This window comes from Podarcis cretensis (genome assembly GCF_951804945.1).
Source record: "Podarcis cretensis genome assembly, chromosome: 3".
In the NCBI taxonomy this organism is placed as follows: Eukaryota; Metazoa; Chordata; class Lepidosauria; order Squamata; family Lacertidae; genus Podarcis; species Podarcis cretensis.
This window is the reverse complement of record NC_137172.1, coordinates 47,350,668-47,365,105: the sequence shown is the minus strand read 5'-3', so window position 1 is coordinate 47,365,105 and position 14,438 is coordinate 47,350,668. Positions and strand designations below refer to the sequence as shown.

The 14,438-nt window shown below is 42.2% G+C and overlaps 1 protein-coding gene across 1 annotated transcript in view; it reads right to left on the bottom strand.

Moving 5' to 3' along the window:
* HEATR1 (HEAT repeat containing 1) overlaps positions 1–14,438 on the bottom strand; it is a 43,814-nt gene that overhangs the window by 15,888 nt on the left and 13,488 nt on the right. Inside the window, exons 12-24 of the mRNA XM_079971200.1 lie at positions 14,202–14,309; positions 8,801–8,896; positions 8,108–8,202; positions 7,199–7,410; positions 6,562–6,683; positions 5,096–5,293; positions 4,352–4,523; positions 4,015–4,160; positions 3,551–3,743; positions 2,947–3,119; positions 1,734–1,901; positions 400–639; positions 43–174 (exon numbers count right to left, since the gene is read on the bottom strand). Coding sequence (XP_079827326.1) covers positions 43–174; positions 400–639; positions 1,734–1,901; positions 2,947–3,119; positions 3,551–3,743; positions 4,015–4,160; positions 4,352–4,523; positions 5,096–5,293; positions 6,562–6,683; positions 7,199–7,410; positions 8,108–8,202; positions 8,801–8,896; positions 14,202–14,309 — 2,055 coding nt within the window. The remainder of the gene's footprint in view (positions 1–42; positions 175–399; positions 640–1,733; positions 1,902–2,946; positions 3,120–3,550; positions 3,744–4,014; positions 4,161–4,351; positions 4,524–5,095; positions 5,294–6,561; positions 6,684–7,198; positions 7,411–8,107; positions 8,203–8,800; positions 8,897–14,201; positions 14,310–14,438) is intronic.

Here is a 14,438-nt window from a genome sequence, read left to right as displayed (position 1 = left end):
AGAGGATATTCTCATCATCCCAAGAGATTAAGACCACCTTACCCCTTTAAAAACACTGCCGATGGTCTGTGCACAAAGTGGATTTTTGCAATTTAGCAGTAAATCAAACAAAACTCCCAATATCTTTTGTTGAACCTTCCCATCTGGCAATGCGGCAAAGAATGGTTTTGTAATCTAGAAATGACAAAAAGAGAATAATTTGTGTAAAAACATTCCTTTGTATTCATTTTGCTCACATCCTGAAAGAAAAGGATCGGTGCTATTCCCGCTTTACAGATGTGGGTACCTTTTGTTGGTAAATGGGGGCAGGTGAAGAGGAACTTTCCCGTTTTCAAAGGTTCAATATACTGAATTCCACCGGGAAGAACTACAGGGACTCTCAATCGCCCCCTCTCTCACCTGCCCAAGAGCTCTAATCTGGAAAGTCAATCCTTTGTAGACTTCCTGTGAGACGTGCAGAGCTTTGATGAACAAATCCAGACAGCGCTGATTTGTGCAAAGGAGGGCAGCCGAATGCTCATTGTACTTCCCAAGGATGAGATGGAGAAGAAGAGCTTCATCTTTTAACATCCCCTCCGATCCCTTAAGAGCTTTCTCCAATAATCGATCCAGGACAGGCAGCAGGTAAGAAAGCACCACCTGAAAGCAGAAAAGGTGTTCAAGATCAACTCTTTCTTTAACAAGCATTCAGAAATATATATTTTACATTCAAAGGGCATAGAGTCATGCAACAGAAGTACCCGAAAGGGAAATATTCAAAACATTTATGGGTCACCAATCCTTTTGGGTCCATGGAAACATCTTCAAAATGAAGAAACTGCCATGGACACCTTTTCACCCACCCCACTTAACCTATTATATTGGCAACAAAAGAATGTTTCTTTCAAGGCTTATTTCAGCAGGTGGAGGGGACCCTGTGGGTGTAAGAGAAGTCTCTGAGTTCACATATGGGTCCAGGGGTGCCATGCTGGTGAGCCCAGATGTAGACTCCTAAGGTAAAAGTTCAGAAGAGGGTCAAGGTTGGCTGATCCCAAAGGAGTTACACATGTGTTATTCCCTTGCTACATATGCTTCAGTTTGGCATATTTGGCAAACTGTTGGAAAAATTAGAAGCGCGCGCACACACACACACACACACACACACAGAGCCAAATTTCCATACTTTGGATTTTAATTTTCAATGTAAAGGACACCTCCAAAGGAGCATCACAGTTTACCACACAGTGATTTGAGGTAGTAATACAGCAGTTGCAGGAACAGACAGAACAAATCTTAGCTCCCTGCCTCCCCATATTTCTACATCTTAGTTTAGAATGCAAAATTTGCATTTACAGTCAAACCCTGGTTGTTGAATGCAATCCGTTCCGGAAGTCTGTTCAGCTCCCAAAACGTTCAACAACCGAGGTGCAGCTTCCGATTGGTTGCAAGAGCTTCCTGCACTCAAGCAGAAGCCGCGTCGGACACTTGGCTCCCGAAAAACATTCGAAAACTGGAGCATTTATTTCCGGGGCTTCTGCGTTAGGGAGCTGAAATGTTTGAAAATGGAGCCATTTGGTTTGACTGTAGCTGAAATATACACATGTGTAGCTGAAATGTGCACATTCCACATTTTGTGAAACAAAATAATCTAAGTCATGATTTAGTTTAGGAACAGCAAGGTCCCACTCCACAACAAAATGCTTCCAGATGGGCAAGCACATTTTCGGAAGCTTGACATAATGCGTTCCACACACCTGGCCGTTGACTTCATGAAGAATTTTCATCAGGTTCCTTGCAACGTATGAAGGACATTTGGTAGTTTGCACACACTTAAGTAATGCTTCCAGTGCTCCGGACAACTTCTGCTGCTGCGTCTTTTGCTTGTGTTGAGTTTGTTGTACTTCAAAAAAATTATGAAGGCACTAAATTATAAAACAAAAGGGGAGGAAGGCATTCAGGAACTATTCAGCACAATAGCTGTATAATCAGTATTATCCAACACAGTTCTGAGTAGTCTGGACACCACCCCCTTGCCCCAAATTGGAATGTTTGAGATCGGAAAACACTTTTCCCAAGACCCCTTCACCATCAGATGCTACTGAGCAGATGGAATGCTGATAGAGAAGCATATTGTTGTAGCTGACAATGCTGCCACAGAGTAAGACTGCAAATGGGCTCACACCAGCGCTCAGTGAGTCATTACATGTTTTCTGCCATCTGCACCCTAGATGCCTACTTCGCCATTTCATCATCCTCTGTTCCTCAGGATACCAGTGAGCTGATCTGGGTCAGCAACTAGATGGAGCTCATTGGGGGCTCAGAGACCAGTGCCTCTGTAGGAATGCTGGATAAAAGCATTAAACTCCCCAGTGAGAAAGTCAGACACTACCCACATTACTTGGACAATCAAATCTTAGCTTAATAAGCTGAGACATGTACCATTTTTATGAACCCTCAATGCAATCCCTTTACTCCCACTTCACTCCTCCCTTCATGTGAGGAAGTGAGGAAGCTCCTGTTAACCATTGTTTCCACTTCTTAAGCACAAAGTGGAAGCCAACTTTAAACCATCACTTCTTATTCTAGCTGTTTGAAAGCCAATAACTGTAGTTTCCTATTTTGGATGCTGTCACCTATGGCTAGCTGCAGCTTCCTGGCTTGACTCTCATAGCAGAAGCAAGAGGCCCAAAGGTGGATGCAAAAAACCTCACACGTCTCATCTTATTTGATCATTCAAATGTGGCTACTGTCATCTATAACCTTCTCTAACCAACTCAGGAAAAAGGATGGCTTTAGAGAGGAAGTTGGGTGGTGCCTCCTAGTCAAACCCTTGTCCGAGGTTTTCTTGAAAAACTTGTCTCCTGAAGATGGCAATATCATCTAGTGCCAGAATCACTGGGAGACAAACAAGTATGGTGAATGTCCGATTCAAAACAGGAAACACAGTATTTTGCCACCAAGACTTACCTGGTTTATGTAATTTTGGTCAGATATTATCTCCTCAGCTTTCTGCACTAAATGATGAATGATTTGATGAAATACAGATTCTTTTACTCCACTTAAGGAATGAAGGCAGTTTACAGCAGCTCTTCGTACTTCTCTCACAGGACTTCCCAAATTGATCAGCAAAGCTATGACCACTGGAAAGGGAGAAAAGGAAACCGTTAAAAAAATGATGGTTAACAATTGTTAAAACAACAACAACAACAATGTGCTATTTCCATGAGAAATCCCATTTATCTAGCCAATTGCTGCATTTCAGAAACATTCTACCCCCATCTTTCTGTGAGCATCCAGATGAACAGTTGTAAATAAATAGGCAAGTAACACAAGGGTGTTGCCTTTGTTCAGGATTTTAGAGTCAGCACATTTACTGAATTAAGTGCACAGGCTGGGTTTGCATGAAGGTCCTTGCAGATAATTGTCCTCCACAGACTAATTTACATCTCCTTGTCAATGCCCACCTTCCAGGTTCCCTTTGTTTCTATGTGCCATGTTTGTCCCCCTAAATCACCGACCTAACAGGGGAGGAAGTCTTGCAAAATATGACAAAAAGACCAGTGTGAGGTACCTGGGGAATCTGCTGATGTCAGTTGTCTTTTCCTCTGCACAGACTGCGATGCAAGCATGGCGTGCCCGATGTACAAAGCCCGAGTCTGTTGCACGGCATCCAGCACAACGTTCAGTTGATTTGAGAGGTTGTAACTGTACGTCCATAAGACTGAGAGGAATCTGAATTCGCGATCTCGACTTTTCAAATGTACCTTCAAATTAAAAAAGGAAAGTCCTGAATGTGCACAGGTGTGTGTGCACACACAGAAACCCATCAGTCGTTTGTTGCTTTCTTCTGGTTTTGACTGGGCAAACACCTACATTTCATTTTACTGGAACTTACAGTAAAACTTCGACCAAATGAGCATTTTAAATAAATGTATTAAAAGTGCATGAATTAGATTAAAACCAGGAAAAAGTTCTAAGATATATGGATTTAAATCAGCTGGGAGGGTGTGGGTGGTGGAGGAAGGGACAAGGTACCTGAAACAGAAGTTTCATCATTGCACGAAAATGATCAGCATAGATTCCCTCACTAGCTCCACAGACCAGAATGTCAAAGAGCTCCAACAGCAGGTGTAAGTAGTTTTTGCTCACTTCACTTAAAGTTTCAGGGTTCCACCACAACTCTGTATGAATGTACAGAAAAAGGGAGCAAAGACTGATCAGAACAGAACAAGGCTTTCTGCAGGCCACAAATCTAGCACTGGTCACCATTCCACAATCCACATTCTTTAGAAAACGATGTGCAGTGATGCAATGAGCATAGCAATTACAACAGGACTTTTTTAAAAGTATCATTTTACAACCGAAAAGTCACCTTTCAAACAGGAATCTGGAGGCAGCAGGCCTTGAATAAAGCTTCTGAGCCAAACGATGAGCAAGACAGAATCTTCTACATCCACAGCTTCTCCAGCATTTAACTTTTGTATATATGTTGTTAATGCCTCTAAGAGCAGGTCACTGTGAGATTTGAAATCGCAGAGAAATGCCTGAAAATGAAAACACCGCTCTTTATATGTAGCAGTTCTCCCTCTGCCTTCATTTTTTTTTAAAGAGCAATGAATACCACAAACACCTGTCTTTAAATTCAGAAGCCCCAAATGAATGTTGCTATTCAAAATAAACCTTGAGTTAATTATCCTAAAATCTTAAGAATGCATGTTTCCAATTCCACTGTGTGCTTCTCTCCCTGAACATGCAAACATCTGACTTTCAGGGAAGGACCTCGGTATGCTCCTCTAGCCTACAATTTCCCCTTCCCCTTTTTGATAGGCATAGGTCTTCCTGCTCACTGCCCAAGGAGCACCTTGCCAAAACCTGGTTGTTTTAGATTAGTTTCAAGCATCGTAACCGTACACCAGTGCAAGTTTAGAGCTGTACTGGAAAGTAAGCAAAAACCACTTCTGATTGAAAGCTGAAGTGATACAGGTAAGTCTTAATGAAGCTGCCTATTACTATGCAACAGATTTTAGAAGTATCTGCCACAGAACAAACATCCCTTCTGTTTCCTGCCTAATTCTCAGTTTCTTTCAGTCAAGCTTACAAACTCAGGAGTCCTCACCTCCGCATGGTAAGTGTCTTCAAATTTTTGTACTTTTCTCCTCAAAAGATAGAAGACCTTCAAAGCCAGTGGCAAACGACACTCTTCTGCTTGCGATCTACTGCAGCAGGACTGGACAAGAACAGAGCTGATAATGTGAGCGGTTATCTTCTGTAGCCCTGAATGAGACTCCTCAGCAATACTGATGAGACCTTCCACCTTGAAAGGGAATGAAAACACAGGTAAATTTTCTGTTATATATATATATATATTGTAACATTACAGTGGTACCTCTGGTTACGTACTTAATTTGTTCCAGAGGTCCGTTCTTAACCTGAAACTGTTCTTAACCTGAAGCACCACTTTAGCTAATGGGGCCTCCCGCTGCTGCCGCGCCGCTGGAGCACAATTTCTGTTGTCATCCTGAAGCAAAGTTCTTAACCCGAGGTACTATTTCTGAGTTAGCGGAGTCTGTAACCTGAAGCGTATGTAACCCGAGGTACCACTGTAGTTCTTTAGAAAGAAGGTTGGCCAATATCTGCGTTTTGGCTTCTCTGTGTATTTCCCCTATCCACATGCCATATACAGAACCTGGTTTTAACATATAAAATGAGCTACAGATGGGAAGGTGTTTTAAGAGCATAAAGAATAGCCTGCTGGATCAGGCCAGTGTCCCAGCATCCTGTTCTCACAGATGCCTGTGGCAAGCAGGACCTAAACACTCTCCTCTCTTGAGGTTCTCAGCTACTGGTACTCAGAAGTGTTACTGTCTCTGACTACGGACGCAGAGCACAGCCATGATGGCTAGTATCCTTTCCCCTCCATGAATTTGTCTAATTCTCTTTTGAAGTCCTCCAAGTTGGTGGCCATCATTCATATCATTAGTAACCAGTCTCCAGAACATTCTCTCTTCGGTAATTCATGAGGCAAACAGTGATAAGTCTTTAAAGCCCTCTTAAAAAGGTATCTGTTTACACAAGTTTCCCTGGAATGTAACTCTTAATTTTTAACATGTCTTTGTACACTGCTCAATTTTATTTGTGAAATACAACTGGCATTTTGCTTTTTTAAGGAAATGTTACTGAACTTTGTTGGATTTTTGTTGCGTTCATTTTTATAGAAACTGCTTAGAGCTTTTAAAATAGGAGGTGGTATAATTTTTTAAAATAAATAAATGCCCCGAGGGACCATGGGGTGTTGCTGCTGTTCAGAGCAGACCACATCAGGGACAATAATTTTGCTCAAGGGAGCTTCGCATATGCTTGTTCTGCATATTTTCTTCAATGTGAGGCAGTGCAAATTGTGCAAAGTAAGCATTCCGTGTCCATCATTCAATCTGGGTTTCAATAATTACAGTATGCATCTTCCCAATCTATGAGTTGCTTTATTGTGATAATGCCTGTGATCAAGCATCTTTTATATCTACTGGTCATACAACTTAAATAACAGCTTTTTATTTAAAAGAATATAGTCAATTACAAACATACCATTTGTAAAGTGAAGGAAGAATCCTCTGAATTTAGGTTCTCTGACAAGAGGCTGATCAGTTTTGCATTAGATGCACCTATCACATCTTCTGACTTAGAAACTTTAACCACCTTTTTGAAAGCTATTTCACCAAAAAGCAAAAAATAGCATTAATATATCAGACACAACATCAAAAGCAGTATGGTTAAGGACAATGGCAGACTGTCTAAATTCTGCAAAACCTTTGCCTTCAGCATAGTCTTCTTCACTTCATGTTCAAAAATGCAATGTCACTGATGTTTTTCTAAAGTCATATCGACTGTACATTTATCCCTGCCTTTTTTTTTACTGTAAGAAATTATTCCACGTTGCCTAAGCCTTTCTTCTTTGTATCATGCACACTTTAAAAATAAAATTTTATATTCCCTGAATGAAGAAAATGCTATTATAAATTTTGTTTGACTATAACCTAAGTTTTTACCGATAAAATGTTTCTGAACAATAAAAAAAATAACAAAAACATCTTGCTTCTTTTTGAGCCACATTTTTCGGGCATTTTTAAAAGAAAAATGTAAGTTTGTTATCTTGTGAATAATGCTACCAAAAAACCTGTGTCACTTATTTTAGGAACCCATCTTTTTATTTTTAACGGCTTACCTTCTGGCCAGCCTTTCAGCAAAGGATGTAGGGAGCAAAGACCAGAATTTGCTACACAACGTGCCACTTTCCATTCAGCAGAGTTAGAATCACTGCTGGTTATGACTATAAATGGCAGCGCCTTTAGGACTAATTGGTTTAAGAGCTCTTTATTCTCTTTAAGAATCTCTTCTTTGATTAAAAGGTGTATTGCAGTCTCCAGGATCTTGTGCCTAGCACACACATGGAAGGAAGAACAATGAGTACTTTTAGATTACATCTCCAAAATCAAGTTTTGCAACACAGTTCCCCTTCCTAAAATATTTTAATACTGGCATGTTATTTAATATGATGGAAGCTGATGACTGCATTGCTGAAGAGCATCTACTAGCAGAGCTTATTAACACAGGTTTTGTATTGTTTGGGGAAACGTTATGCTCTAAAACACTAATCCCAGTTTCTTGCATTATATGCTTGAAGATATGGAAGATGCTATATATTTAACTCTTCGTTTATTGCTAGGAAACCTGCCACTGCCTCTTTTTGAGTAACTAAACCCTTGGCTTCAATCCAGTGGAAGAAAGGGGGAGGTGATATTTGTCAATTCCCCAGTGCCACCTGCCACACTATTCTGGAGTTTCCCTCTGAAGAAGATGCTGCAGAGGAAAGGGGGAAATCAGCAAATGCCAGCAGAAGTCTCTGTCAGATGGGAACCACTTAATTCATATTCCTTCAACACACAATGATTCCGGAATAAAGTAAGTAATAATATGCCACTAAATCCGCAAAGTGTATTGTATAACCTGATCTCCAGACAAGAAATTAAACGAAACTTGTAAAATAACTAAAATTCTGAGAAGGTATGAAGAGACCCTTCGCAAAGGCTGCCTTTAAAAAATCCAAAAGGGAACTGTAGAAATGAACACTTACCATTTTTCATCCTTTGAGAGTTCAGCTCTTTCAAAAAGACACAACAGACTGAAGCCAATTTGTTCATCAAAAGTCTTTGAATTAAGCAACCAGGTCTAGAAAAAAGGAACCAGTATTAAAAAAACCACATATGCATGGACAAAAACTAGAAGCAATTGTGTCGGTCTAAAGCAAAATTTCAGATTTACTAAAAAAATATTTTCAAGAAGTGCATTTTATATTCACGGGAAACTTTTTTGAAGAGAAAAACCTAGGGATTTTCTAGATTGCTCTGTGAATATTGTTATTAAACTCCTCTCTTTCAAGGGAGAGAAAAGGAAATCTCTTGAATTTTTATGTTAATTTAGTGGCAAGACAGATCATTGGTCTCCACTAAAACTAAGTGAACAAAGCCATAACATGTTAAGAGGATATCTACACCCACAACCTGGAATAATTATCTTAACACTTTAACTCCTGAGCGTAAGAACTGTCTACATTCGCTCTCAAATGCATTGTGATAGGACTGCAACCTAAGAATAAGCGATGAAACCGAGAACTATCAAACATACTTTAGTATGATATTTATCTTACTGCATGGCCGATACCTAAAAAAGAATGCTTTTCCAGAAACGCATGCCATCGTAAGACAGGCAATCACAAATGATAATAAATACCAAGAATTTCTGGGCCCTTGAAGAGATGAAGGCCTACCTCCAATGTATCAAGAGATGACATAATCACATCTAGATTATCATCCTTAAGTCGTGCTAAAATTGCCTCTTCTATAAAGGAGTCGTCAAAGCCTTCCTGAAAAGAGAGGAAGGGCGAGAAATCATCATATAATTCAATTACATTCAAAAGACGTGGACTAATACTTTTAGTAAAACGCCAATTCCAGTTCAGAAGCAGACACAATATTATTTAGATAATTACACATTACTTATGACAGTAAGCTGCAAGACAGATGGTCTATAGATTCACAGTTGTAGAATTCATATGGCAACAGACTGTGTCTAATAACATAATCACAAACTATAATTAGCCAAAGGCTTTTCTGTATTCCCATGATCAGCCTCGCAGTGTTCAACACACAATAATCGGAAAGAGTAAGGCATGGTAGAAACTCTGCCCCTCTCCAAAATACCAGGCCCAGGAGGAGTGGGGAGAGAACAGTTGACTGCTGATGTTCAGAGGCTAAAATAGGAAGTAGCTTGCATGTTGTAAAACAGTAACAAAAGAATGAAGAGGTTTGATTAGGGAAGAGCTATAACTCAGTAGTAGAGCATCTACTTTGCATACAGAAGGTCTCAGGTTCATTCCCTGAAATCTTCAGGTATGTCTACAGAAGATGCTGCCTGAAACCTGGGAGGGCTGTTTCTGGTCAGCATAGACAATACTGAGCTGGATGGACCAATAGTCTGACACAGCATAAAGCAGCTTCTTATGTTCTAATCACCCATCCCAGTAGTTGTTGACAATGATGGGTTGGACCCAGGCTTGCACTCAGAAAAGGAAGGTAGGATGGGAGAATGAATGTCAATAACCCCTCCTTCCTAATGCAGCGCCATGAAGGTTTGCTTCAGGGGTTGGGGGATCCTATGGAGCAGTAGGACAGGTGGCACAGGAGAAAGGGGAGATCAGTGAAAATTGCCTCCCACAGAACTGGAGGTTTTTAAGCAGAAGTTGGCTGGTCAAGGATGCTTTAGCTGAGATTCCTGCATTGCAGGGGGTTGGATGAGATTGTTATTCTAAAGCAGCAATGCAGCAGCAAGCAAAGGCTATAGCAGCCAAGTCTGCTGCTTGTGGCTGGAAAGCCAAACAGGATGTATGTGACTGTTGCCATGGAAACAAAGGGGCAGTCCATTCTGTACTGAGCACCGGATGTTAGCTCAGTGTGTGTGTCATATGACATGTACAGGATGTACATAGGTGGAGTTTGGAGGTTTCTCTCTGTTTGTTGAAGAGAGCGGACATGTTTTCTCTGTACTGAAGTGAAGACAGGAATAAAAGCATGTAAGATACATTTCTGTCTGAGTCTGATTCCCCTCCCTGGGGATATGCTGGAGAGCAGGGAGGAGGAGAAGCAATTGGTGTGTTTTCCTCACAGCCTGAGGAAAATCGCCGGAACAGACCTCGTGTGTTTTTCCTACCGGGAGTCGCCGGAGGGAGGTCGAAAGAATTCAGCCGGTGCCTGGAGAGATAGGCACATACCTCTGACCGGCCCTGAATTCTGACATTGGTAGCAGTTGACGGTTGCTACGATCCATGGGAGTCTGCATCAAGGAGACTGTATTCATCCCTCTCCATGCAAGCCTGAGATGGATGCTGATTCTCTGCAGCTAGAAGCTGACCAGAAGAAGCTGAAAGCCAAGCTACGGAGCCCAGGTATGAGATTTTCGGGCTTAAGAGTGTGAATGCAGATGGATTAATTCTCTGCTTCATGGGAGCAACGTTTGGGAAAAACAGCTCCGAGAGAGAAGAGTCTGCATTCCAAACATTCCTGTGGTTTTTCCTGTCCAAGGAAAGGAATGTGGTTGCTTAGCAACGCAGATAAGGGCTGGAAGTCAGGCTATGCCCAGAGTGGCAAAAACAGCTTGTGTTTTGACTAGGTCCTTACAAAGGAACTTTCCAAGCGGCCAGTGTTATAGCTGCCAGGTGCACAGAGTGTAAACAAGCCAGCTATTGGATTTTAGAGGCTTGTGTTTGAGAGTCAATGCAAGGACTCAAAATGGATGTCAAGAAGGGAAGCCTGCCTTCTCCACCCCTCTTGACCAGTGACAATTATGCATCTTGGTCTATTAAGATGAAGGCCTTGCTGCAGAATCAGAGACTGTTTGGGGTGATTGAGAACCCCATCCCTGCAGCACCAACGCGTCCTTGGGAGTCACAGGATATGAAGGCCAGAACTGCTATAATTCTGTGCGTGTCAGACTCTCAGCTTGTTCATATACAAGATTTAGAGCACGCGAAAGATGTTTGGGACACGCTGAGAAGGACACATCAGAGAGATGCAGGTTCTTCAGCGTTGCTGTATTTTGAAAAGCTGACTAACCTGAGGCTTGCGCCTGATGGAGATGTTCAAGCGCACCTGACGGAAATGAAATTTCTGCGTCAGCAGATGGTGGAACGCAATTTCCGTCTGCAGGAGGAAGTGTTTTGCTTCATGGTGATCAACAGCCTGAATCGGACTTACAAAACGGTTGCCAGTCAGCTGGGGTCTCTCCCAGCGCAAGATCTAACATCGGACAGGGTCTTTGCCGTGGTCCTGAACGAACATGACAGACTTGCCGCCCTGGAAGTCAAGGACAGGGGGAGGGAAGAACGGAGTTCAGACACCCCCACTGCTGTAGCTACTGGAGGAGACGCCGTAGCTTTGAACGTTGTCCGATGCCACAATTGTGGACAGACTGGGCATCTTCAGCGGTACTGCAGGAAGCCACGTCAGAACAAAGGAGCCAAGGGAAGCTCCACGAAGTCTGAGGCGTCAGGCAGAAGTCATGCCAAGTCACAGGCGATGCCTGCAAAGGCTTTGATGTCCCTAAAAGCCACACCACAAGTGGGGAATTCTTTCATTTTAGACACGGGAGCGACGGTTCACATGACCCATCGCAGGGATTTGTTTTCGTCGTTTAAGAAGCAAAGCTTCGTTGTACAACAAGCCAACGGTCAAGAGCTGGAAGCCACCGGAATTGGGACTGTGTATCTTAAAAGTCTGAACTTGACTATAAACAATGTTTATTTGGTTCCAGAGTTGAAGTACAATCTGCTCAGCGTTTCGCAGATTGCCAAGAAGGGACTAAAACTGTCCTATGATGATCAACACTGCGAGATCTACAAAGATGGAGAGTTGTATCTTTCTGCCAAAGAGAAAGATGGACTGTATTTGTTGACTTTTGGTCAAAGTGATTACATGGAATGTAATTCTTGTGATTCTAACATGATTTCTTTTGCAGGTGTAGCTGAAAAGAACGCCAAGCAGGTCACCTCGAGGGTTGACAAGGCATTTCAGCGGGTGTATGCTGATGTGATTGGTCCTTTAGCACCATCTAGAGGCAATGCAAAGTATTACCTAATATGTGTTGATTCTTTCACAGGTTTTGTCTGGATTTATCTTTTGGAGAGACCGAAAGAAGCCTTAGAAAGGTTTAAAGAGTTTTGTGACAAGGTTAAAAATATGCATGATGCTGACATAGATTGTCTTTGCACAGATGAGAAGCCAATTTTTCTCTTACAGGATTTCCAGAGGTTCCTGAAGAAGAAAGGGATAAGACACAAAATTGCAGCTTCCGAAGAAGCTTGGAACAGATGTGTCTGTGTTAGAGTGAACAAAGAATTGCAAAAGGGAATGCATGCGCAATTGCTTAGTTCACATCTGCCACATGAGTACTGGGCTGAGTCGCTAATGTCATTTTGTTACACGTGGTTGAGAAAGGTTTCAAAAGACATGGGATGTTCTCCTTTTGAGAAACTGTTCCACAGAAAACCTTCTGTTGCCCATTTCAAGGTTTTCGGGTCTCATGTGAGGACAGAAGCTCCGGGTGGAGTAAAGAATGCCAGAGGCATTTTTGTGGGTTATGAAAAGGGTCTCTACAGAGTAATTTTGTCTGAATCTGGTCAGGTGATTCTCACAAAATTTCTAGAGAGTGCTCCTGAACAGGAGCGAGTGGTTGTTCACACATTTCCCACAGGAGATGATGATGATGAGTTTGATCTTATTGAGTTCAGTAGTACTGATGATGACAGCGATAGCTCAGACAGCTCAGTTGTCACAGTCATTGAGAGGAAATCTCACGTAATGACTAGACCCTCAGAAGAGGAGGATGAACCACTGATTAAGCTTAGTACTGGTTCTTCAGAGAGTTCAGAGGCTGAACCAGAAAGCAAGGGAGAGCAGCACCTCTTACGTAGGTCTGAGAGAGCAACGAAGGGTGTACCACCCAAGAGGTATTCAAAAGAGTTTGCCAACCAAGCTATTGCATGTGTTGCTGTTGTAAATGACCAAGGTAAAATTGAAGCTGTGTCTGAGTCAGAGACAAAGGCACAACAGAGAGTTGCTAACCAAGGTAATGCAGAAGCACTCATTCCTTGGAAGTCACACAACCAGAGAGGTACATTGGTAAAACCAGTGGCGGGTAGTTCCAAGGATGGAACTGAAACAACAGGGGAGTGTTATAAGTATAACAACTGTTTGTTTTCTTCTCTGGATGACGCTTTGCTCGCTGCACGCATTGATACTTTAGGGGGAGTATGTTATTCTAAAGCAGCAATGCAGCAGCAAGCAAAGGCTATAGCAGCCAAGTCTGCTGCTTGTGGCTGGAAAGCCAAACAGGATGTATGTGACTGTTGCCATGGAAACAAAGGGGCAGTCCATTCTGTACTGAGCACCGGATGTTAGCTCAGTGTGTGTGTCATATGACATGTACAGGATGTACATAGGTGGAGTTTGGAGGTTTCTCTCTGTTTGTTGAAGAGAGCGGACATGTTTTCTCTGTACTGAAGTGAAGACAGGAATAAAAGCATGTAAGATACATTTCTGTCTGAGTCTGATTCCCCTCCCTGGGGATATGCTGGAGAGCAGGGAGGAGGAGAAGCAATTGGTGTGTTTTCCTCACAGCCTGAGGAAAATCGCCGGAACAGACCTCGTGTGTTTTTCCTACCGGGAGTCGCCGGAGGGAGGTCGAAAGAATTCAGCCGGTGCCTGGAGAGATAGGCACATACCTCTGACCGGCCCTGAATTCTGACAGAGATGACCCTTCAGGTCATCTACAATTCTATGATTTATTAATTTCCTCAAGCTCCCCTTGCATCATAGCCCCTTCTGTGAAGGAATACAGCCCTTTTGTTTGTGAAATGGACACTCTGGATCCAATTAAGCCAGTTTCACCTTTTTACTGACATGAAGAAAACAGAGATTTGACTTTCCCCTAATGTTAACAGATAAAATGAAGTCAATGAGATATAAATACTGGGAATTTACCTTTGGTTACTGTAAAGGTACATTTTACTGTTGCCACCGGCACACTGCTTGCTAAATCAGTTCAGATCCTAATTTTTAAAAGTGCAACAAAAGGAAAAAAAAAACAAAAACCCAAAAGGCAAAAGGCAAACAAACCTTTGATGCTTGAATGATTTCTTTCAATTGCTGAACAGCCAGTACTCTGACTGCTGGCTGCGGATGATTCAGGCTAAGCAACAGAGATGTATCGGAATCTTCTAGAAACTAGGGATACAAATGAAGATTACTTGAGCTGCAATCCTGTACCCACTTAACAACGAGTAAGGCCCACTGAACTCAATGGGATCTACTTCTGTGTAGACATACAAAGGATTGAGTGGTTACTGTGTTAGC